General features: G+C 44.9%; 1 protein-coding gene across 1 annotated transcript in view; it reads left to right on the top strand.

Moving 5' to 3' along the window:
* Positions 1 to 25,635, top strand: part of DDC (dopa decarboxylase) — a 438,446-nt gene that overhangs the window by 75,057 nt on the left and 337,754 nt on the right. Inside the window, 5 exon segments of the mRNA XM_030209542.1 lie at positions 12,697 to 12,771; positions 12,773 to 12,796; positions 12,798 to 12,869; positions 12,871 to 12,891; positions 12,893 to 12,946. Coding sequence (XP_030065402.1) covers positions 12,742 to 12,771; positions 12,773 to 12,796; positions 12,798 to 12,869; positions 12,871 to 12,891; positions 12,893 to 12,946 — 201 coding nt within the window. The 5' untranslated portion in view covers positions 12,697 to 12,741.

Here is a 25,635-nt window from a genome sequence, read left to right as displayed (position 1 = left end):
TTTGAGGAGTGCATGAGGGGGTGAAATACTCTGGGTGCTAATGCCATATTAGTCTTCTTCCTACCTCCCATCTCCATTGCCAGTATGAATTCCCTATTTCTTGCCTCCTACAAAATAAGCAGGAAAACTACACCAAGGATTCTTTGACCTCTGTCTCAGCGTGTTTATTCAAGCCTGACTCAGGATTTTCTATTCCATGTTCATAAAGAGGCTGTATGTGAGGGAGTGAGTGGTATAGTAGTAGGTGCTCCTAGGAACACTCCCTCACTGGTGCTGAAGTTAAACCACCTTACTGCAGGTGGCACTATTTTGCTGAGTCAGAGAGGTGGGGCTCAGGCAAGGAGGTGGTTAAATGCCCTGGTGCAGAACAGTTCAGGAAGGCCCCAAGGAAGGAGAACTCCAGGGGGAAGGTCCAAAGTGAAGGAGGGTCCAGGAGAGAAGCTCCAGAGAAGGAGTTTTCCCAAGTGGTGGCTAGGCTGCAGTACCTGTGGGGGAGTTCCAGAGATATAAGGAGTGGCCCTAACTCAGAGATGCACAGGGATGCACAAGAAGGAACAGAAGACTGCAAAGGTTAAAGAAATGCCTTTATCTTCTGTGAAGACCCAGGTTCTGAGTGTCCTAGTAAGTGCCAGGCCTGAGTAACTGAACTGCAGTAAAGAAGGTAGAACTTCTAAGAGAGAAGACCGAGCTCATTGTTTTTCCACCCAAACCCACTTCTCCTCTCCCTCCACTCTCTATTTCAGTCGACAACACCCTCATCTTCCCTGTCTCATCTGCCCGCAACCTCGGAGTCATCTTTGACTCCTCCTCTCCTTCTCTGCCCATATCCAGCAGATAGCCAAGACCTGTCGCTTCTTTCTCTATAACATCAGCAAAATTCGCCCCTTCATCTCCGAGCACACCACCCGAACTCTCATCCACTCTCTCATCACCTCTCGCCTTGACTACTGCAACCTACTCCTCACTGGCCTCTAACTTAATCATCTATTCCTCCTTCAATCCATTCAGAACTCTGCTGCCCGTCTTATCTTCCGCCTAGACCGATATGCTCATATCAACCCTCTCCTCAAGTTACTTCACTGGCTTCCGATCAGGTACTGCATACATTTAAAGCTTTTCCTACTAACCTACAAATGCACTCAATCTGCAGCCCCTCATTACCTCTCTACCCTCATATCCCTTATGCTCCTACCCATAACCTCCACTCACAGGACAAATCCCTCCTCTCATTACCCTTCTCCACCACCGTCAATTCCAGGCTCCGCCCTTTCTGCCTCACCTCACCCTATGCTTGGAATAAACTCCCTGAGCCCCCTCCCTGCCCATCTTCAAATCCTTGCTCAAAGCCCACCTCTTCAATGTTGCTTTCGGCACCTAACCATTGTACCTCTATCCAGGAAATCTAGACTGCCCCCAATTTGATTGACAGCACTTTTTTGTCCTTTAGATTGTAAGCTCCTTTGAGCAGGGACTGTCCTTCTTTGTTAGATTGTACAGCGCTGCGTAACCCTGATAGCACTTTAGAAATGTTAAATAGTAGTAGTAGTAGTAGAGAAGGAAGTAAATGTTATTGGGGTGATAGAGTCTGCAAACTGCCTTTGTCTGTGAGGTCCTGTAGCCAACCGTATGTACACTATCACACTGTAGTTCTTCAATAGTTTAAACGCTAGAATTAGACCCAGATTTGCTTGCACACTATCATCATGTTTCTAACTTGCCTTTTGTATGTAGGGTGATTGAGACACAATTCTGTAACGTTGTTAAGGTTTACACCCCCATTATGCATGGAAATGTTAGAATAATGGATCTAAGGCTGGTGTAAGTGCTCATGCCTACCTTTGAGGTGTGCGTACACACCTGGTTACACTAGTGTTCTGTAAAGAAATGTAGGCATCTATGTTCCTATGTAGAACTGGCTCAGACCAGGTGCCCTGTTATAAAATTGCCCTGTTAATCCTTATCAATCTGGTTTTCATCAAGGCCATAGTAGTAAAACTCAGCTTTTTTTCTATGATGGATGAATTTGAACGCAGGCAGATAAAGGGAAAGATCCATTGATTTACTTGACTTAATCTGTTGTTTTTCATACTCTTGATCACAGCTTGTTAGTAAACAGACCTGCAACAATGGGCCTAATATGGGTAGTTCTTGACTGGTTTAGCTCATTTTCGAAAAACTAAACACAGCCGAGTCAGTTTTCAGTCTGGCCGGCACTGGCAGTATAGCCGATACAGCTATGGGTACAGATTGGAAGCATCACCCTCCTATGCAGCTGCTATGGCCTCCTCTCAAAGCCTATTGTTTCTTAGGGCCAAAATCTCTGCTTGAATCCACTGTTGTTCAGATGAACTGCTAATTAGGTACCAACTGTTGGAGACCATCTGCAGCAATACTTATGCCATCTGAGAACAGTTTGGGGATTAAAGGAGACCTCACCATTGGAGGATAGAGAAAGGGAAGAGGAATCAACCCCATGAATGTTCTCCTACCTGCTTCTCAGATCTCTGTACCAGCTGATGGCTGCTAGAAGCCAGGGCTCTAGTAGGCAGTGGTAGCAGTAATGCAGTAGTGAACTTTTGTCCCTCAGCTTTTCTTGCTATGGAATTTGCCGCTTTCTGGTGCCTAATTGAAGACTGCTACATAAGTACATAAGTATACCATACTGGGAAAGACCAAAGGTCCATCGAGCCCAGCATCCTGTTTCCAACAGTGGCCAATCCAAGTCACAAATACCTGTTAAGATCCCCAAAAAGTACAAAACATTTTATACTGCTTATCCCAGAAATAGTGGATTTTCCCCAAGTCCATTTAATAATGGTCTATCGACTTTTCCTTTAGGAAGCCGTCCAAACCTTTTAAACCTCCGCTAAGCTAACCGCCTTTACCACATTCTCTGGCAACGAATTCCAGAGTTTAATTACACGTTGAGTGAAGAAACATTTTCTCCGATTCGTTTTAAATTTGCTACATTGTAGCTTCATCGCAAGCCCCCTAGTCCTAGTATTTTTGGAAAGCGTAAACAGATGCTTCACATCTATCCGTTCAACTCCACTCATTATTTTATAGACTCTATCATATCTCCCCTCAGCCGCCTTTTCTCCAAGCTGAAGAGCCCTAGCCGCTTTAGCGTTTCCTCATTGGGAAGTCGTTCCATCCCCTTTATTATTTTCGTCGCCCTTCTCTGCACCTTTTCTAATTCCACTATATATTTTTTGAGATGCGGCGACCAGAATTGAACACAATATTCGAGGTGCGGTCACACCATGGCGCGATACAAAGGCATTATAACATCCTCATTTTTGTTTTCCATTCCTTTCCTAATAATACCTAACATTCTATTTGCTTTCTTAGCCGCAGCAGCACACTGAGGAGAAGGTTTCAACATATCATCAACGACGACACCTAGATCCCTTTCTTGGTCCGTGACTCCTAACGTGGAACCTTCCATGATGTAGCTATAATTCGGGTTCCTCTTTCCCACATGCATCACTTTGCACTTCCTCACATTAAACGTCATCTGCCATTTAGATGTCCAGTCTCCTAGTCTCGTAAGGTCCTCTTGTAATTTTTCACAATCCTCCCGCGATTTAACGTCTTTGAATAACTTTGTGTCATCAGCAAATTTAATTACCTCACTAGTTACTCCCATCTCTAGGTCATTTATAAATATGTTAAAAAGCAGCGGTCCCAGCACAGAGCCCTGGGGAACTCCACTAACTACCCTTCTCCATTGAGAATACTGACTATTTAACCCTACTCTCTGTTTTCTATCTTTTACCAGTTTTTAATCCACAATAGAACACTACTCCTATCCCATTACTCTCCAATTTCCTCTGGAGTCTTCACTAGGTACTTTATCAACGCCTTCTGAAAATCCAGATACACAATATCAACCGGCTCCCCTTTATCCACATGTTTGTTCACCCCTTCAAAGAAATGTAGTAGATTGGTGAGGCAAGCTTTCCTTCATTAAATCCATGTTGACTTTGTCTCATTAATCCATGGTTTTGAATGTGCTCTGTAATTTTGTTCTTAATGATAGTCTCTACCATTTTGCCCGGCACCGACGTCAGACTCACCGGTCTATAATTTCCCGGATCTCCTCTGGAACCTTTTAAAAAAATCGGCGTTACATTGGCCACCCTCCAATCTTCCAGTACCACGCTCGATTTTAAGGATAAATTACATATTATTAACAATAGCTCTGCAAGCTCATTTTTCAGTTCCATCAGTAGTCTGGGATGAATACCATCCGGTCCAGGAGATTTACAGTTTGTAGAACTGCCCCATTACATCCACCAGGTTTATAGAGAATTCATTAAGTTTCTTCGACTTGTCAGCTTCGAATGCCATTTCCAGCACCGGTATCCCACCCACATCTTCCTCGGTGAAGACCGAAGCAAAGAATTCATTTAATCTCTCCGCTACGGCTTTGTCTTCCTGATCGCCCCTTTTACTCCTCAGTCATCTAGCGGTCCAACCGATTCTTTTGCCAGCTTCCTGCTTTAATATACATAAAAAATTTTTACTATGTGTTTTCCCCTCCAACATAATCTTTTTTCAAGTCTCTCTTAGCCTTACTTATCAGCGCTTTGCATTTGACTTGACATTCCTTATGCTGTTTCTTATTACTTTCAGTCAGTTCCTTCTTCCATTTTCTGAAGGATTTTCTTTAGCTCTAATAGCTTCCTTCACCTCACTTTTTATCTATGCTGGCTGTCGTTTGGTCTTCCGTCCTCCTTTTTTAATATTCGGAATATATTTGGCCTGGGCTTCCAGGATGGTGTTTTTGAACAGCATCCACGCCTGATGTAAATTTTTGACCCTCATAGTCGCTCCTCTAAGTTTTTTTTCCACCGTTTTTCTCATTTTATCATAGTCTCCTTTTTAAAGTTAAACGCTAACGTATTTGATTTCCTATGTATACTTCAAAGCTAATATCAAATCTGATCATATTATGATCACTGTTATCAAGCGGCCCCAGTACCATTACCTCCCGCACCAGATCATGCGCTCCACTAAGGACTAGGCCTGAATTCTTCCTTCTCTTGTCGGCTCCTGTACCGGCTGCTCCATAAAGTTGTCCTTGATTTCATCAAGGAATTTTACCTCCCTAGCGGGCTCCAATGTTGCATTTATCCAGTCAATATTGGGGTAATTGAAATCACCCATTATTATTGTGTTGCCCAGTTTGTTTGCATCCCTAATTTCCTTTAACATTTCTGCATCCGTCTGTTCATCCTGGCCTGGCGGACGGTAGTACACTCCTATCACTATCCTTTTCCCTTTTACACATGGAATTTCAATCCACAGTGATTCCAGAAGTGTTTTGTTTCCTGCAGAATTTTCAATGTATTTGATTCAAGGGTCTCTAAATAAATATACATGCTACCCCTCCACCAATTCGATCCACCCTGTCACTATGATATAATTTGTACCCCAGTATGACAGTGTCCCACTGGTTATCCTCCTTCCACCAGGTCTCAAAGATGCCTATTATATTTAGATATTTAAATGTTGATATTACCTCTTTCTTTTCCATCACTTGTTTTTTTTTCCAGCAAAGCATATATCTAGCTATTTAGGAGGGAAGTTATTAATTTTGGCTACTGATGAGATGGTTTATTTTACAACAAGTCGTGCTATTTTAGCACAGGGTCTCATTGAATAAAATAGGCCCCAGTGCTAAAATATAAACAACCTATGATAAAATAATCCATCTTAGCAGTAGCCCATGTTGATAATGTCCCCCCCAACCCCCTTAGGTTCTTTTTAGAAGAATTTTAAAAGAGATTAGTCTGCTAACTTTGATAGACAATTACACCTTGGCTTTGAAAAATGTCTGCTGTGCGTCTGCTTTTACAGTCCTAAATTCATAAGAGGACTAAATTAACTGGTCAGGCTCCATGGCCAATCTATGGCTTAGCTGATTAGCACCGATTTTCAGTGGTAACTATCTAAGTTTAGGTGGCTAACTCCAGCTACACAAAGCAGACCTAACTCTAGCTGGTCAATGTTTGTTGATTAGATTTAGGGAAATTTCCAGCATAATATTATTCTAAGATTGCTGACTAGAATTAGCCAGTTGTCTTAGATACTCAGCTGCTCTTTGAAAATACATCCCATGTAAATGGCTTATAATCCAGGCCATGCAATATGTTGGGGGCCCTCCTTTGAATTGTCTCCAGTGTCAGGCTGTGATGATAACAAAGGAACAGCAAACAAGTGTGATCAGCCGCAGATGGAATAGATGAAGACAATCTTGTAGAGGAAACAGTGTTTATTATGGACCCAACATGGCCCGTGATTCAGCTATTGCCTGCATCAGGGATGTAATCCTCTCAAATTCTTCACTGCATACAAACAACAAATACCTCTCTCTAACAAAAGCATTATTCAAAGTGTTGGTGTACCTGTGCATTTGAGCTCACTAAGGGGCTCTTTTACTAAGCGCGTGTGTAAGCGTGCCCAATATGCGCCAAAATGGAGTTACCGCATGGCCCCTTGTGGTAATTTCATTTTTGGCGCATGTTCACTATGCGCACCCTAAACATATTTTTTATTTTCTGGTGCACATCAGCTACATTGCGCCAAGTGGCATTTGGCACATGTAGGTCATTACCGTCTGGTTACTGTGTGAAATTTTACCGCTAGGTCAATGGCTGGTGTAAGTCTCAGATCCAAAATGGATATGCGGCAATTTTGATTTTGCTGCACGTCCATTTTCAGCAAAAATTTTAAAAAGGCATGTTTTGTAGGTGCGCTGGAAAATGATTCTGCATGTGCCCAAACATGCGTCTACACTACCGCAGGCCATTTTTCAGCGCACCTTAGTAAAAGGACCCCTAAATAGAAATTAAATGAATTCTTTGCTTCGGTCTTCACCGGAGGATTTGGGGGGGACACCGGTGCCGGAAGAATATTTGAAGCGGGGGAGTCGGAGAAACTAACAAATTCTCTGTAACCTTGGAGGATGTAATGGGGCCAGTTCAGCAAGCTGAAGAGTAGTAAATCACCGGGACCTGATGGTATTCATCCCAGAGTATTAATAGAACTAAAAAATGAACTTGCGGAGCTACTGTTAGAAATATGCAATCTGTCCCTAAAATCGAGTGTAGTACCGGAAGACTGGAGGGTAGCCAATGTTACTCCGATTTTTAAGAAGGGTTCCAGAGTAGATCCGGGAAATTATAGACCGGTGAGTCTGACGTCGGTGCCGGGCAAGATGGTGGAGGCTATTATTAAGAATAAAATTGCAGAGCATATACAAAAACATGGACTGATGAGACAAAGTTAGCACGGATTTAGTGAAGGGAAGTCTTGCCTCACCAATCTAATGCATTTTTTGAGGGTGTAAGCAACATGTGGACAATGGGGAGCCGGTTGATATTGTATATTTGGATTTTCAGAAGGCGTTTGACAAAGTGCCGCACGAAAGACTCCTGAAGAAATTGCAGAGTCATGGAATCGGAGGTAGGGTATTATTATGGATTAAGAACTGGTTGAAAGATAGGAAGCAGAGAGTAGGATTGCGTGGCCAGTATTCTCAGTGGAGGAGGGTAGTTAGTGGTGTCCCGCAGGGGTCTGTGCTGGGTCCGTTGCTTTTTAATGTATTTATAAATGACCTAGAGATGGGAATAACTAGTGAGGTAATTAAATTCGCCGATGACACAAAATTATTCAGGGTCGTCAAGTCGCAGGAGGAATGTGAACGATTACAGGAGGACCTTGCGAGACTGGGAGAATGGGCGTGCAAGTGGCAGATGAAGTTCAATGTTGACAAGTGCAAAGTGATGCATGTGGGTAAGAGGAACCCGAATTATAGCTACGTCTTGCAAGGTTCCGCGTTAGGAGTTACGGATCAAGAAAGGGATCTGGGTGTCGTCGTCGATGATACGCTGAAACCTTCTGCTCAGTGTGCTGCTGCGGCTAGGAAAGCGAATAGAATGTTGGGTGTTATTAGGAAGGGTATGGAGTCCAGGTGTGCGGATGTTAAATGCCGTTGTATCGCTCCATGGTGCGACCGCACCTGGAGTATTGTGTTCAGTACTGGTCTCCGTATCTCAAAAAAGATATAGTAGAATTGGAAAGGTACAGCGAAGGGCGACGAAATGATAGTGGGGATGGGACGACTTTCCTATGAAGAGAGGCTGAGAAGACTAGGGCTTTTCAGCTTGGAGAAGAGACGGCTGAGGGGAGATATGATAGAAGTGTATAAAATAATGAGTGGAATGGATCGGGTGGATGTGAAGCGACTGTTCACGCTATCCAAAATACTAGGACTAGAGGGCATGAGTTGAAGCTACAGTGTGGTAAATTTAAAACGAATCGGAGAAAATTTTTCTTCACCCAACGTGTAATTAGACTCTGGAATTCGTTGCCGGAGAACGTGGTACGGGCGGTTTAGCTTGACGGAGTTTAAAAAGGGGTTAGATAGATTCCTAAAGGACAAGTCCATAGACCGCCATTAATGGACTTGGAAAAATTCCGCATTTTTAGGTATAACTTGTCTGGAATGTTTTTACGTTTGGGGAGCGTGCCAGGTGCCCTTGACCTGGATTGGCCACTGTCGGTGACAGGATGCTGGGCTAGATGGACCTTTGGTCTTTCCCAGTATGGCACTACTTATGTACTTATGTACTTATGTACTTATGTACTTATGTACATGAGCCTTGTATGTACAAGTGCAGTATGCAGTATTCTATAAAGGCTATAAGCGCTATAGCATTTAATTGCAAGTGGGCATACATGTAGGAAGAGCATGGAAGGGTCATGGGTGGGGCTGCCATTTACTCACGCAACTTACAAAATACCGGAAGTTACATGTGATGCATGCTGCATTTAGGGGCCCGTCTACTAAGCCATGGTAGGGCTACCATGCACCAATTGACCCTACTGCCAGGGTAGCATGGGTGTCCAGTGGTAATTCTGAAGTTGGCGAGTGCTGTTTCCCACGGTAGAAAATAATTTTCTATTTTCTACCGCGGGGGTGTTCCTGATGGTAATTGGCAGTAAATAGCCGTGCACTACTTTTATATTAGCGCACGACCATTTACTGTTCCATTTAACAAAAGGCCCTTTACCCACCATGGTAACAAAATGGCCCAGTGCTTGCCAATTTCATGCACCGAAACTAGCGTAGGCCACTTTTTTCCACAGCTTATTATAAGGGTCCCTTAGCGCGTCCATTTACGCTTGACATTGACCTAGCATAAATGGGCTACATTTAAACACACCAGTGCTGTTTTCATTAGTATACTGTAAGAGCACTCCCCATGTAGCATTGGGATGCCTAAAAGGAGGCACCCAGTATAGAATTGCCCCCATAGCTCTTAGATGTTTGAAGAAAGGGCTTTTATATGCTCTTTCGGAGAATACTTATGTTAAGCCAATCAAATGTGTCAGAACCTGTAAAGAATCCAGCATTCTGGAAGCTCAATATGGCTGAAGAACCCTCTACCACAGAGGTAAAGAGTTTGATGAGGACTTTTGCATATCTGAAATTCATATTTAAAAACCCCTACTCAGGGCTCAGGAAGAGTGCCCCTTTTCCAATATTTCTGAAAGTAAAACAAAAATTCATAAAAATGGAGAAAAAGACCTCAGTAGAAACTTTTTAATTATAGCAACAATGCCTCAAGGTTAAAATGATTTAATCATAGGTCAGAAGAAAACTTGACTCAAAATTAAGGAAAACAAAGGAAAAGTGGAAATTCTTTTCTAATTTTAAATGGACACACGTATCACATTGTATTTCATTGGATTTTCATAATTTTTAACACCACAGCCAGCACAGTTATTGAATTAAATTGCCAAAATTGCAGTTATCTTAAAGGTGAGTAAAGTACTCAATCAGCATGTGACATTACTTCACAGCACCCAACAGGGAATCCCTGTTTTGCAAAGCTGCCTCGGGAGAAACTCAGATATGTCATCCACTCAAGGCTGGTGTCAAAATGGATGTGGAAATAAAGAATGCCAACATTGAAAGACTCACACTGATGACATCATTTTCCTAAGCAATCATGTGAACTCTTAAAGGAACATATGCTCTACTACAAAAAATATTTTAAAAAACCTTTCAATTCCATAGCAATATTGAATTCATAAGGTTGCACAGATTTTAATGTGAATATCTAATGTTTGTCTTGCTGTCTTAACTTACTACTGAATATTACCACAGCGTTCAGAAAGGGAAGGTCATGCTGACGTTCTATGCAATGGGCAACAGTAGGCTCATGAAGTCTGTGTGCATTAATACAGTGCCGATGTACTACTATCCTGATTTTCAAGGATCTAGAACCTTTTCCCACATAGCTTTGCTGACAAAGGAAAATCAGTCTGTAAATCACATTGCAAGATTACAGATCTGTTAATAATTGTAAAACATATGCCCCAAAATTCTGTATTTGGCACTTAAAATTGTGTGTGCAAATTTAGGAGCATGCCCAATTTGCATATACAATTTAATTGAATAATGAGCCACTTTGCATAATAATTGGATGCTAATAATCACTAATTGGCCTTAATTGAAATTTGCGTGCATTTTTAGTTGCAGGAATTTGCGTGTAAATTTTACACGTGGCTCCAAAAAGGGAGTACAGCCATGGGAGGTTCATGGGCTGATCAGGGGCGTTCCTACAATTTATGTGTGCTTTTATAGAATAAGGGGGATCCATGCCTAATTTAAACATGAAGATTTACATCAGAATTTACCTGGTATAAATCCTTGCATCTAAAGTTAGGCACTGATCCTGGCACTAAGGGCCAGATTCTATATATGGCGCATAAATAGTCATATGGTAAAGATTTCCAGCTAAGCATCCTATATAATAATTTGGACCTCTGCACTTCCATCTGGCTGCCTGGGTTCGTAACACAGTTCCTATTGGTCCGCCCTAGGGATGACGTCACAGGGGGACCAATGGGAAGAGAGAGGGAAGGGAACCCAGCAGCAGCCACCGGAGGTGAGTAACCAAACCCCCCCCCCCCCCGAGTTCCATGATCCCCAACCTCCCTCCCTCCCTCCCACTCCCGTCGTCCGAGTTCAACAGGCCGCGACGGCCCCACTGCCGTTCGAGTTCCACGCCCCCTCCTCTGATTTCCTCCGCCCAGCGCCTCCCTCCCTCTGTCTCCGTGGCCTCCGAGTGCAAGGAGGACGTGTGCGGGTGCCCCAGCCCTTCGTACATGGCAGCTGCTGTTTAAAAAGTTTTACCTCCTGCTCGGCCTGCAACACTCAAGTCCAGCAAGTACAGACGTTGCTTCAGACAGGCTGTGGTTCGCTGTTCCTCTGGTCCTGCCCTCATTTCCTGTTTGCGGAAGGGTGGGACCACAGGAACAGTGAACCACAGCCTGTCTGAAGCAGCGTTTGTACTTGCTGGACTTCAGTGTTGCTGGCTGAACAGGAGGTAAAACTTTTTAAACAGTAGCTGCCATGTACGAAGGGCTGGGGCACCTGCACACATCCTCCTTGCACTCGGAGGCCACAGAGACAGAGGGAGGGAGGCGCTGGGCAGCGGAAATAAACAACATCTAGATTTCGGTGCGGTATATAGAATATGCTTAGATAGAAACCCTAACATTTAAATCTATGCACGTTCATTTAGGCCAGTGAAAAAGTGGCCTAAATCCCTGCGCGTATTTTTATGTCCACTGGGCCATATTCTATAACTGTGCATGTAATTTTGGAACACCCATGAAACACCGATTCCCTGCTGATAGCCACGCCCCTTTTGAACTGCATGCATTAGAATTAGGTGCAATTCATTAGTGCTTTTAACAATGTTGATTAACTTGTTAAGCCAATTAAGTTATGTGTGTTGTTATAGAATACACCTAGATTTTGGCGCAGATCTCTAGGTGTGATATATAGAATCCTGGGGTAAGTGTATCTGTAAATGACGCACTGTTCAGTTTTTTTCTGTGACAATTTTCTGGTGCTATTTATAGAATTTGGTCCATGAATTCTTACCCCCCTGTTTACAAAGCCACACTAGTGGCTGCCGGTGAATGGGCTGTGTCGGCATTGCTGCGCGGTAGCCACTAGTGTGGCTTTGTAAACAGGGAGGTTAGTATGAACCTCCAAAAATAAGTCTGTAGATAACATAAGAAACACTCGCCATAAGCTGTATGACCATTCTTTGAGTACTCACCTTTCAGATAGGTGCAGTTTTGGCAATTTAATTCAATAACGTGCCAGTTGTGGTGTTTAAATGATGATAACGCAGTGAAGTACAATGTGATTATATGTGTTGATTTAAAATTGGAGAAGTATTTTCCCTTTCCTCTTTTTCTTATTTTTGAGTAGAGTTTTATTCTGATCTATGATTAAATAATTTTAACCTTGAGGTTTTGTTGCTATGTTTCAAAAATTTCTACTGAAGTCTTTTTTTATCCACTTTATTGGAATTTTTGTTGTTGTTGTTTTTTTTAATATTGGAAAAAGGGCACTCTTCCTTAGTCTGAGTAGTTTTTTTTTTATATGAGTTTCAGATTTTCTACTCAAGTTCTCATTTTACCTGGTCTTGAGACTGTGTATGTCACAATTCATCTCTGCAAATAAAAGAGAATTTTCAGACATGGAGAGGTTGGCAGTATCCCTTGCTTATATGAGTAAAGTTGCACCCTGATTTACACAATAACCCAGTCTATGGCAATGTAGTATTATCGTTGCTAATAGAGGTCTTCATTTCCCTTTTTTTAGGAATTTGCTTGGTGATTGCTCCTTGAATCTTGGTTACCATGAATTCAACAGACTTTCGAAAGATGGGAAAAAGAAATGGTGGACTACATTGCAGGATTACTTGGACAAAATTGAAGAACGACCAGTGTTCCCAGAAGTGGAGCCAGGATACCTGCGATCTCTCATCCCCTGACTCTGCACCAGCAGAACACGCAGGAAATTGAAGATGTTATGAACGATGTCGAGCGGGTTATTATGCCTGGGGTGAGAAAGCCAGAAAATACTTCTAGGAGCACAATTTTCAGTGGGACTCTACATTTAGCAAGCTCTGCTGAATATATTGGTACACATAGATATCCCAGTATCTGCTGATTCTATGTAGCGCACCTAGAGTTCTGTGCTGAAATCTAGTTTATTTCCATAACAACGTGTGTAACTTAATTGGTTTAACAAGCCAATCAACGTTGATAACAGCACCTAACAAGCATAATGAGCAATAGTTGGCAATAATTAGAATTTATACACACAGCTCACTAAGCATATTCTGTAATGTACTGCACATAAATTCTAATGTGCGCAGTTCAAAAGGGGTGTGGTTATAGGCGGGGAAAATGGGTGTTTTGTGAGCATTCCAAAATTTATGTGCATAGTTATAGAATATGGCCCATTGCACATAATCTACGTTCAGGGGTTTACGCTATGTTTTATACCTATGGGCCACATTACAGTGCAAGCTAATGTCCATTAGTGCGCTAAGCTTCAGTTGAAGAGCCTTTTAATAGGTAAAACTTGTTGCTATCCTTGATCTGAATTTATTATCTTTGATATGCTTTTAATGTTTTTGTTTGTAGATCCTTGTATTTTTTTCTTTTACCGGTGTTCATTGCAAGGCTCATGTGGCCCCCTGGCTCTTCCCTAGTACCAATCCCCCCTTTTCCTCAGACTTGATGGTGTCATAGCTTGCTAACAGAAAGCTCACAGAAGCCAAGCACTGAGTAGCTCTAATGTGTGGCTTTGTATATCGACCCCTCAGTCTTGTGAGAATAGAACGGGATTTGGGCAGGTATCATCCATCTCCTTTCTGAGTACATCTCGCCTTTGTCGCTGTCATCATACCTCTCCTCCATACTCTCTTGCTCCTTCTCCTGCTCTCCACTGGGGACATTAATCCCATCCTGGTCCTCCACATCAGCTCTCATCCTAGTTTGTGCAGGTCACACCATGATATTTTCAATCTAATTTCTGTTCCTCTCCTTCCCTGCCTTTCTGTTGCACTCTATGGAATGCCCGCTCTGTCTTTAAAAACGTTCCTACATCCATGACCTCTTTATCTCTCGTACTCTCCATCTGCTTGCCCAAACTGAAACTTGGCTATACCCTGAAGACCACTCCATCTGTCTATTTGCTCCTCTGCCTCTCCGAGTAGCAGTCATTTATTGACCCCCAGATAAGTCCCTTTCTTCCTTTCTCACTGACTTTGATGTTTGGCTTTCCTTCTTTCTTGAACCTTCATCTCCTTCCCTCATTCTTGTGGATTTTAACATTCATGCTAATGATCCCGCTGACTCTTATGCTTCGCAGTTTCTTGCTTTAACATCCTCTTTCAATCTTCAACTGTGCTCCACTGCCCCCACTCACCAGAATGGCCACTGTCTTGATCTTATCCCCTTCTCAGTTTCTGTGCCTTAACTCTTCCCCTCTCTGACCCTCATCTGATAACTTTCACACTTAAACACCCTCCTCCCCAGTCCCGTCCAATCTTAACCAATACATTTAGGAATCTTCAGGCTATTGACCCTTCTACTCTGTCCTCCAATGTTTCAAATTTCTTCTCTACCACTATGTTATCCAAGTCTGTCAATGAGGCTGTCTCTTCCTATAATACTATTCTCTCCTCTGCTCTGGATACTCTCGCTTCCCCCATTCCCCATTCTGTAAAACGTACCAAACCCCAGCCTTGGCTGACCTCTAGAATCCGCTACCTACGTTCCTGTGCCCGCTCTGCCGAATGCCTTTGGCTGAAATTCCGTGCCCATGCTGACTTCATACATTTCAAATTCTTGCTGACCTCCTTCCAGTCTGCTCTTTTACGTGCCAAACAGGACTATTACATCCAGTTGACAAATTCTCTTGGCTCAAACCCTCAACGTCTCTTTGCCACACTGAACTCTCTCCTCAAAGTGCCTTCACCTCCAACCCCCCTTCACTTTCCCCTCAGACTCTGGCTGAGTTCTTTCATGATATGGTTTTCAAGATTAAACTTGAATTCTCAACCAGGTCACCTCCACCTCTCCTTCTCTTAGTCATTCTCTCAACTCTCCAACCCCTGCCTCCTTTTCTGAAATCACTGAAGAGGAAACTACACATCTTATTTCCTCCTCGAAACTAACTACCTGTTCCTCTGATCCTATTCCCACCCATCTACTTAACACTATCTCTCCTACTGTCATCCTTTTTATGTCATATCCTCAATCTTTCACTGTCCACTGCGATTGTTCCTGATGCCTTCAAACATGCCGTAGTCACACCACTCCTTAAAAAAACCTTCATTGGACCCTACCTGTCCTTCCAACTATCGCCCCATCTCCCTCCTCCCTTTCCTATCCAAGATACTTGAACTTGCTGTTCACCGCCATTGCCTTGACTTTCTTTCATCTCAAGCTATTCTTGATCCACTTCAATCTGACTTTCACTCCCTTCATTCAACTGAAACAGCGGTTGCTAAAGTCTCCAATGATCTGTTCCTGGCCAGATCCAAAGGTCTCTATTCTATCCTCATCCTTCTCAATCTATCTGCTGCTACTACTACTACTACTTAACATTTCTAGAGCGCTACTAGGGTTACGCAGCACTGTACAGTTTAACAAAGAAGGACAGTCCCTGTTCAAAGGAGCTTACAATCTAAAGGACGAAATGTCAAGTTGGGGTAGTCTAGATTTCCTGAATAGAGGTAAAGTGGTTAGGTGCGAAGGCGACATTGAAGAGGTGGGCTTTGAGTAAGGATTTGAAGATGGGCAGGGAGGGGGCCCTGGCGTATGGGCTCAGGGAGTTTATTCCAAGCATGGGGTGAGGCGAGGCAGAAAGGGCGGAGCCTGGAGTTGGCGGTGGTGGAGAAGGGTACTGAAAGGAGGGATTTGTCTTGAGAGAGGAGGTTAAGGGTAGGAACGTAAGGGGAGATGAGGGTAGAGAGGTAAGGAGGGGCTGCAGATCGAGTGCATTTGTAGGTTAGTAGGAGAAGCTTGAACTGTATGCGGTACCTGATCGGAAGCCAGTGAAGTGACTGAGGAGAGGGGTGATATGAGTATATCGGTCCAGGCGGAAGATAAGACGTGCAGCAGAGTTCTGAATGGACTGAAGGGGGGATAGATGGCTAAGTGGGAGGCCAGTGAGGAGTAGGTTGCAGTAGTCAAGGCGAGAGGTAATGAGAGAGTGGATGAGAGTTCGGATGGTGTGCTCAGAGAGGAAAGGGCGAATTTTGCTAATGTTATAGAGGAAGAAGCGACAGGTCTTGGCTATCTGCTGGATATGTGCAGAGAAGGAGAGGGAGGAGTCGAAGATGACTCCGAGGTTGCGGGCAGATGAGACGGGGACGATGAGGGTGTTATCAACTGAGATGGAGAGTGGAGGGAGAGGAGAAGTGGGTTTGGGAGGGAAGACAATAAGCTCGGTCTTGGCCATGTTCAGTTTCAGGTGGCGGTTGGACATCCAGGCAGCAATGTCGGATAAGCAGGCCGATACTTTGGCCTGGGTTTCCGCAGTGTGGAGAGATAAAGCTGGGTGTCGTCAGCATAAAGATGCTTTTGACACTGTTGATCACAGCCTACTCCTTGATATGCTGTCCTCACTTGGATTTCAGGGCTCTGTTCTTTCCTGGTTTTCTTCTTATCTCTCCCAGCGTACCTTTAGTGTATACTCTAGTGGCTCCTCCTCTACTTCTATCCCACTGTCAGTTGGTGTACCTCAGGGATCTGTCCTGGGACCTCTTCTTTTCTCCATCTATACTTCTTCCCTTTGTACTCTGATCTCATCCCATGGTTTTCAGTATCATCTTTACGCTGATGATTCCCAGATCTACCTCTCCACACCAGTAATCTCAGCCGACATCCAGGCCAAAGTATCAGCCTGCCTGTCTGACATTGCTGCCTGGATTTCTCAGCGCCATCTGAAACTAAACATGACCAAGACTGAGCTTCTCATCTTTCCCCCTAAACCAACCTCTCCTCGTCCCTCATTCTCTATTTCTGTGGATAACACTCTCATCCTTCCTGTCTCATCAGCTCGTAACCTTGGGGTCATCTTCGACTCTTCCCGCTCCTTCTCTGCACATATTCAACAGACTGCTAGAACCTGTTGTTTCTTTCTCTATAATATTAGCAAAATTCGCCCTTTCCTTTCTGAGCACACTACCAGAACCCTCATCCACACTCCTATCACCTCTCACTTAGACTATTGCAACTTGCTTCTCACAGGTCTCCCACTTAGCCATCTCTCTCCTCTTCAATCTGTTCAAAATTCTGCTGCACGACTAATATTCCGCCAGTGTCAATATGCTCATATTAGCCCTCTCCTCAAGTCACTTCACTGGCTTCCTATCCGTTTCCGCATACAATTCAAACTCCTCTTATTGACCTATAAGTGCATTCACTCTGCAGCTCCTCAGTACCTCTTCACTCTCATCTGTCCCTACATTCCTCCCCGGGAACTCTGTTCACTGGGTAAATCTCTCTTATCTGCACCCTTCTCCTCCAGTACTAACTCCAGACTCCGTTCCTTTTATCTTGCTGCACCATATGCCTGGAATAGTCTTCCTGAGCTGGTACGTCAAGCTCCATCTCTGGCTGTCTTCAAATCTAACCTAAAAGCCCACCTTTTTGATGCTGCTTTTAACTCCTAACCCTTATTCACTTGTTCAGAACCCTAATTTTATCATCCTCACTTTAATATTTCCTTATCTCTTGTTTGTCCTGTTTGTCTGTCCTAAATAGATTGGTAAGCCTCTGTTGAGCAGGGACTGTCTCTTCATGTTCAAATGTACAGCGCTGCGTATGTCTAGTAGGCTTTAGAAATATAAGTAGTATTAGTAGGTACAGATATTAAATAGCTACTACTGCCCAGGTGGGAAGGGTTAGAACAGCTGTTGTAGTGGCTGATTTGATTATTAGGCATGTAGACAGCTGGGTGACTGGGTGGACGTGAGGATCGCCTGGTGACTTGCCTGCCTGGTGCGAAGTTGGCGGACCTCATGCTTCATCTAGATAGGATTTAGGTAGAGCCGGCTGTCTTGGTACTATGTGGGTACCAGTGACATAGGAAAATGTGAGAGAGAGGGTTCTGGAAGCCAAATTAGGCTCTTAGGTAGAAAGCTCAATCCAGAACCTCTAGGGGTAGCATTTTCTGAAGTGCTACCGCGTTCCACACACAGGCCCAAGAGACAGAGAGCTACTACTACTATTACTTATCATTTCTATAGCCGCTACTAGATGTACACAGTGCTGTACACTTGAACATAAAGAGAAAGTCCCTGCTCGACAGAGCTTACAACTATTAGGACAGACAGGCCAAATAAGAGCTTCAGGAGTCTCAATGCGTGGATGAGACGATGGTGCAGGAGGAGGGTTTTAGATTTGTTAGGAACTGGGCAACATTCTGGGGAAGGGGAAGCTTTATTCCGACAGGATAGGCTCCACCTTAACCAGGGTGGACCAGACTGCTGGCATCAGCATTTAAAAAGGAGATAGAGCAGTTTTTAAACTAGAGACTGGGGAAGGCAGACAGTCGCTCAAAAGCGCATGGTTCAGAATAAAGTATCTTTTAAAGATATCACCAAAACAGGGAGGATAGGGTATCCCGATAGTGAGGGTACAAAAGAGACAGTAGTAGATCATGTGCCCTTAAATAAAATAACAATCAGACAAAAGGTTGTAATTAATACTGTCAAGTACTGAGCATGATATAATAGGAACAACAAACATAGTTTGAAATGTCTATATGCGTATGCCAGAAGCCTAAGAAATAAGAAGGGAGAATATATTGCAGTAAATGAAAAATTAGATATGATAGGAATCTGAGACCTGGTGGAAGGAGGATAACCAGTGGGACACTGTCATACCAGGATACAATTATATCCTAGTTGATAGGGTAGATCGAATTGGTGGAGGAGTAGCATTGTATTTTAAGAAGGGCCTGAATCAAATACATTGAAAATTCTACAGGAAACTATTTTTCTTTTTGTTTTTTTTTGTACCTGTTTCACCCATTTTGTATCTAGTCTTTATTAAATTCATGTTTAAATTTATCTTCAGCACTAGAGCTTATTTCAGCTCCCAGACATAGATAGGTTTAGGTTGGGTTCCTTCCTTTTCCATCTGTTGTACCCTTCATCGATGGACATCGAATGGACACCCGGCAGAATTAACGATTATTATCTGTACAGGTGATGATTTAACAGTCATCAAGAGGGGAATGAATTAATTTGCACTTTTCTGACCACTGACAGGTCAGCTATGACCCATGAACTGCGTAGCTAAAGGCTGAAACTTAAAATGCCTGAGTGCTGCATCTTTCTGTACTTTCTGCGAAAAGCTGTGAATTCGAGGTCATGCTGATCTACAGCAAGGAGCGCTCTTCCCCTCCATGACAGAGTTGGTGCCACTGACTCTACATCACAAGGACATTAAGAATGTATACACAGTTTGAAAGCGAAGATGTGTCGAGGTTACTAGACAAAACAATGATAAGACCTAGGCCTTGGAGAAATTCCTGTGGCAAAATGACGGCTACAATCTCCTGTAAAAGAAACCTTGGACTTGTTATAAGATGCTGTGTTCCATAACATTCAGATAGTGTGTTCCATTCTGTGTAAACAATGTAGTAAGACAGAAGTTAGCTGAAGTTGCAAGCTGCATGATTTCGGAGGGAATTGATGCCCAATCCATTGTAAAAAAAGGTATAAAAGTCACTGTTGTATTGTATTTAGGCAGAGGCTGAGATGATCAACAGTGAGTAAATCTTTACAGCGGTGGTCTCTCTCTCCCTCTCATAACAAATTGATATTTGTTATTGCCTGTTTGCTTTGTTATTATCTGGATTGGTAAGGAATAAGACTTTCTCCTTGGAAGGAATATAGCCTCTGTCTTCTCTGCCACCCCATATCTTGGGGGTGGCTGGTCCACTATATCTTGGGGTGGGTGTAAGGAGGTAGAAACCCTATTGCCCCACTTCTCCAAATGGTTTATTTCTTATGGTAAGTAGAAGGATCAGAGAAGAATTCCCATATATTACAGCCTTCTCTGAGACTAGGTGGTTATCAGAGGGGACCATATAATCACAGACTCCACAAGAAAAAACAAAACAAAACACATGTCACGGTTGTGCCCAAGTTCCTTGCTCTCAGTCACCTTGCTCCCCCGGTGGTTAGAACTGGTGGCTGCTGTGGACTGATTCCTTGTTGTTTCCCATGTTCCAGAAGATATTCCGGTCTGGTCCGGATCTTCCAGCCTTCCAGATTGTTTTTGGGAGTTTTTTTGGAACTAAGCAGTACCTGTACCTGGTGAACTCCCTTGTATGTTGCCTTTATTAATCACCTGGGAAGCTTTCTAGTTTGCCTTGCAACAGAGGTCCTCAGAGGAGTTTTCTTTGGTGAGAGTTAGTTGCAGTGCTTCTGTGCTATTCCCGGTTGCGGCTTTGACCCTGCTTGTTTCCTGGTGTATTCTACTGTCTGCTGCCTGCCTAGACCCGGCTTGTCTCCTGGTTTATTCTACTGTCTGCTGCCTGCCTAGACCCAGCTTGTCTCCTGGTTTATTCTACTGCTTACTGCCTGACTTTGACCCTGCTGGTTCCTGGAATATTTCTCTGCTTGCTGCTGTCTGGGACCCCAGTGTGGTTTCTGGAGTGATCTGCTGTTTGCTGGCCGGCTGCTGTTCCCTGCAGTTCTGACTTCCTGCCCTGTCCGGTAAGTCCTGTCGGCCGCCTGCACCCAGGGGCTCAACTCCTGAGGAACGGCGGTCAAGTGCAGGTGAAGTTTGACTGATTTCCTGTCCTGCTTGCTCTAGCTTGCATTGCCTCGGCTGCAGTTTCCGGCTGGTAGTTCCAGTCCTGGGTTTGCCGGTATGTCTGTTCTGCCTTGTGTTTGGGTGATTCTCCTGCCGCTGACGCTCCTCGGCAGTGGTCCAAGGGCTCACTAACCCAGTGTCTCCACGAGAAGCCTGACAGATTACAAGGCCATGAGCTCGGAGGGATCATCCATCGTGCAGGCGCTGCAGGAGCATGCTAATGGCCTCCACACCCTGGGGGTACGTATGGAACAGCTAGAGAGACTTATGGCGGCATCCCTAAGAGCAGCAGCTCCTGATGCTTCAAGTTCAGGTCCAGCACCGGCAAGAGCTCCGGTCACGTCAGGGATCCGTCTGAAGTCACCACCTAGATATGACGGTAATTCCAAAGACTGTAGAGGTTTTCTCAACCAGTGTGAAATAATTTTTGAGCTCCAGTCCCAAGACTTTCCTACTGATAGAACCCGGATGGCTTATATTATGTCTCTAATGTCCGGTCAAGCATTAGCTTGGGCATCCCCTCTTTGGGAGAAGGACGATCCGGTGCTTCATGATCTCCAGGGTTTCCTGGATCAATTTAATCAAGTTTTTGAAGAGCCTGGGAAGGTTACTTCTGCAACTTCCGCACTCCTGATACACAAGCAGGGAACACAGACCCTGGGTGACTATCCTGCTTATAATCGAAAGAGAAAAACGCCTATATGCGACCCAAATCGGGAGATGGGCGTCTTTCTCCCATGGGCGCCCAAATCGGTATAATCGAAAGCCGATTTTGGGCGTTTCCAACTGCAATCCGTCGCGGAAAACGGGTAAGTTGACGGGGGGCGTGTTGGGAGGCATGGTGAAGGCGGAACTGGGCGTGGTTATTGGCCGAGGAGAGATGGGTGTCTTTAGCTGATAATAAAAAAAAAAAGGCGTTTTTACCGTGATTTTGGGTCACTTTTCTTTCACGAACAGGTCCCAAAAAAGTGCCCCAACTGACCAGATGATCACTGGAGGGAATCGGGGATGACCTCCCCGGACTCCCCCAGTGGTCACTAACCCCCTCCCACCAAAAATACCCCACTTTAAAAAACTTTTTTTCCAGCCTGTATGTCAGCCTCAAATGCCGTACCCACCTCCATGACAGCAGAATGTGTTCTATCTTGTGACAGCCTTTCCCTGGTTCTGATGTGGCTCTCTGGTGAGTGTGACACCTTTTCTGTTATGCGCACTGCAGAGTCACATCAGCAATTTATTGTCGTGGGTGTAGGGTATTGGGCTCCATGATTCCACTAGCTTGTGGCAAATGCTCACGATGTTGGTAGTTGGTAGGCTCTACTCCCATGGTGCTTTTCCCTCTGCTTACTGGGTCAGAGTGTGCCCTGTTTTGTTTCCGGTAGTCCATGAGGTAGTGGCCATTTTTGTAAGCTAGTTTTAGATACCTTTCACGTGTTAGCCACATTACAGAATTTAGTTCTTACCTTGAATGTGGCTGAAAGAGGGCATTGTACACCATTCTGCCAGCTTGGACCTACTGCTCATCTCAGTACCAGGGAGACTCGTTGCCAGTGGGGCACAACCTCTGATCTGCAGTTAACTGTGAGTAAGCGTGCTTATTTCAATAAAGGACGTTTTCGGAGACATTAGTCTTCAGGTGTCAACTGGTGTGCCAATGTTATATAGCAGCAACAAGTCCTAGAGGCCTGCGTGTATGCAGGTCCCTGGAGCACTTTTAGTGGGTACCGCAGTGCACTTCAGCCAGGTGGACCCAGGCCCATTCCCCCTATCTGTAACACTGTGCTGGTAAATGGGAGGCCTCCAAAACCCACTGTACCCACATGTAGGTGCCCTCTTCACCCCTAAGAGCTATGGTAGTGTTGTACATTTGTGGTAGTGAGTTTTGGGGGAGGGGGGTTGGGTGCTCAGCACCCGTGGTAAGGGAGCTATGCATGTGGGAGCGTTGTCTGAAGTCCACCGCACTGACCTCTAGGGTGCCCAGTTGGTGTCCTGGCATGTCAGGGGGGGCAATGTGTACTACGAATCGTGGCCCCTCCCACGACCAAATGGACTTGGATTAGGACGTTTTTGAGCTGGGCATTTTTAGTTTCCATTATCGCTAAAAAAACAAACGCCCAGCTGAAAAACGTCCATTTTTTCGAAAATACGGTCTGTCCCGCCTCTTCACGTACCCGTTTTTGGACATAGACGCCCATGGAGATAGGCGTTCGCGTTTGATTATGCCCCTCTATGCGATTAGGTTCCGCACTTTGGCTTCTGAATTAACCTGGAACAATGAAAGTCTGGTCGCGACCTTCTGGCAGGGGTTGGCACCACAAATTAAGGATGAGCTGGCCAGACGTGAACTTCCCACCAGGTTGGATGACCTAATTAAATTTGTAATATGATTGATATTCGATTCCAGGAGCGTAGCCGAGAACGGCGTTCCTTAGAAAAGATAGGTATTAAGACACCTAGCCATCAATATGTGCCTCCGTCCGCAGGAGGTTTCCCCCCAACCACCAGTAGAACCCATGCAACTAGGTCATACTCCTCTCACAATTCAAGAGAAACAGAGGTGTCAGACCCTCAATCTTTGCCTGTATTGTGGTGATACGGGACACTACGTGGTCAAGTGTCCACTTTAACCTGGATCCTTGGGTCAGGGTCTGACTGCAGGCACTGTAATAAGTCAATCTTCTAACCTTCTGCGTACCCAATTCTTAGTGCCAGCAGTGCTTGACCTAGGTCACAGACAGGAGCATACTGAGGTTTTTCTGGACTCCGGGGCGGGTGGAAGCTTTATAGCCGAGTCACTAGTCCATCAACTTAATATTCCGACACAAGAATTATCTAAGACCATCCCGCTCTTTTCAGAGTATGGATACATTCAAGGATATGTAAACACTCAAACGGCTCCCGTGAGCTTGCGTATTGGCGATCACAGGGAGGACATCTCCCTATATGTCCTTCCATCAGCGATGCAGCCCATTGTGTTGGGTCTACCATGGCTACAGAGACACAATCTGATCCTAGACTGGGGAAAGGGTGAGATATTTTTTAACTGGGGCGAGTCTTGCAGAAAACTTTGTTTTATCTCCGACACCGATAGTGTGGTCGGCGAACAGCAGGACCAAGACTCGGATGCGTGGACGGATATTAGTGACTCCCTGGACTCTAAGACTTCTACAGTTGGTCTGACCTGTGCGTGTGCTTTACCCCAGACCAGTCAGTGCCAAGCTGGATCCTGCAATGTGCCCAGTCCCCAGATTCCAGCCAACAGGGGCTCTAGGACGACTCCTCAGGGCTGGTGGTCCCACACCTTACTTAGGAAACCGACCCCAGGGCCTAAGCTTCAGGATAATCCTGAGATTCGGAAATGTAAGAATCGTAAGGCTAGCTCACAGCAAACCATGGCCCGTAGCTCTACACTAGCGCAGGGCACTCAATCCAGCTTTGTTGACAAAGCCCAGCCTTGTCCTCAACCGACCACCTCACGACCCGCGCCTAATGATATGGGCGTTGATTACACGCCTAAACTTGTCAGCAGATTCCACCAAGAATATCCATGGAAACCCAGTCCTCCCGAGAAGTCCGGGGAGGCCTTGAGGGGGAGGTACTGTCACGGTTGTGCCCATGTTGCTTGCTCTCAGTCACCTTGCCCCCCGGTGGTTAGACCTGGTGGCTGCTGTGGACTGATTGCTTGTTGTTTCCCATGTTCCAGAAGGTATTCCGGTCTGGTCCGGTCCGGATCGTCCAGCCTTCCAGATTGTTTTGGGAGTTTTTTGGAACTAAGCAGTACCCGTACCTGGTGAACTCTCTTGTATGTTGCCTTTATTAATCACCTGGGAAGCTTTCTAGTTTGCCTTGCAACAGAGGTCCTCAGAGGAGTTTCCTTTGGTGAGAGTTAGTTGCAGTGCTTCTCTGCTATTCCCGGTTGCAGCTTTGACCCTACTTGTTTCCTGGTGTATTCTACTGTCTGCTGCCTGCCTAGACCTGGTTTGTCTCCTGGTTTATTCTACTGTCTGCTGCCTGCCTAGACCCAGCTTGTCTCCTGGTTTATTCTACTGCTTGCTGCCTGTCTTTGACCCTGTCTGGTTCCTGGAATATTTCTCTGCTTACTGCTGTCTGGGACCCCGGTGTGGTTTCTGGAGTGATCTGCTGTTTGCTGGTCGGCTGCTGTTCCCTGCAGTTCTGACTTCCTGCCCTGTCCGGTAAGTCCTGCCGGCCTCCTGCACCCAGGGTCTCAACTCCTGAGGAACGGTGGTCAAGTGCAGGTGAAGTTTGGCTGATTTCCTGTCCTGCCTGCTCCAGCTTGCGTTGTCTCGGCTGCAGTTTCCAGCTGGTAGTTCCAGTCCTGGGTTTGCCGGTATGTCTGTTCTGCCTTGTCTTGTGTTTGGGCGATTCTCCTGCCGCTCCTCAGCAGTGGTCCAAGGGCTCACTAACCCAGTGTCTCCACGAGAAGCCTGACAACACATCTTAGAATCCCTGTGGATTGTAATTCCATGTGTAAAGGGGAAAAGGATAGTGATAGGAGTGTACTACCGTCCGCCTGGCCAGGAAGAACAGATGTATGTAGAAATGTTATCGGAAATTACGGAGGCTAACAAACTGGGCAATACGATAATAATGGGTGATTTCAATTACCCCGATATTGACTGGGTAAATGTAACATCGGGGTATGCTAGGGATTGCTTTATGGAGCAGCTGGTACAGGAGCCGACAAGAGAAGGAAGAATTCCAGGCTTAGTCCTTAGTGGAGTGCATGATCTAGTTCGGGAGGTCATAGGAGCCAACTTTTCGTAACTATTGGGGGTGCTAAGCCCAATGGAAATAACCCCTCCCTAGACACATACAAGGAATTCTCTCAATATTGGGGGTGCTCAAGCACCCACAGCACCCACAGAGTCGGCTCCTATGCGG

Source organism: Microcaecilia unicolor, chromosome 1, assembly GCF_901765095.1.
Source record: "Microcaecilia unicolor chromosome 1, aMicUni1.1, whole genome shotgun sequence".
In the NCBI taxonomy this organism is placed as follows: domain Eukaryota; kingdom Metazoa; phylum Chordata; class Amphibia; order Gymnophiona; family Siphonopidae; genus Microcaecilia; species Microcaecilia unicolor.
Note: the sequence above shows the minus strand (reverse complement) of the source record. Positions and strands in the feature narration are given on the sequence as shown.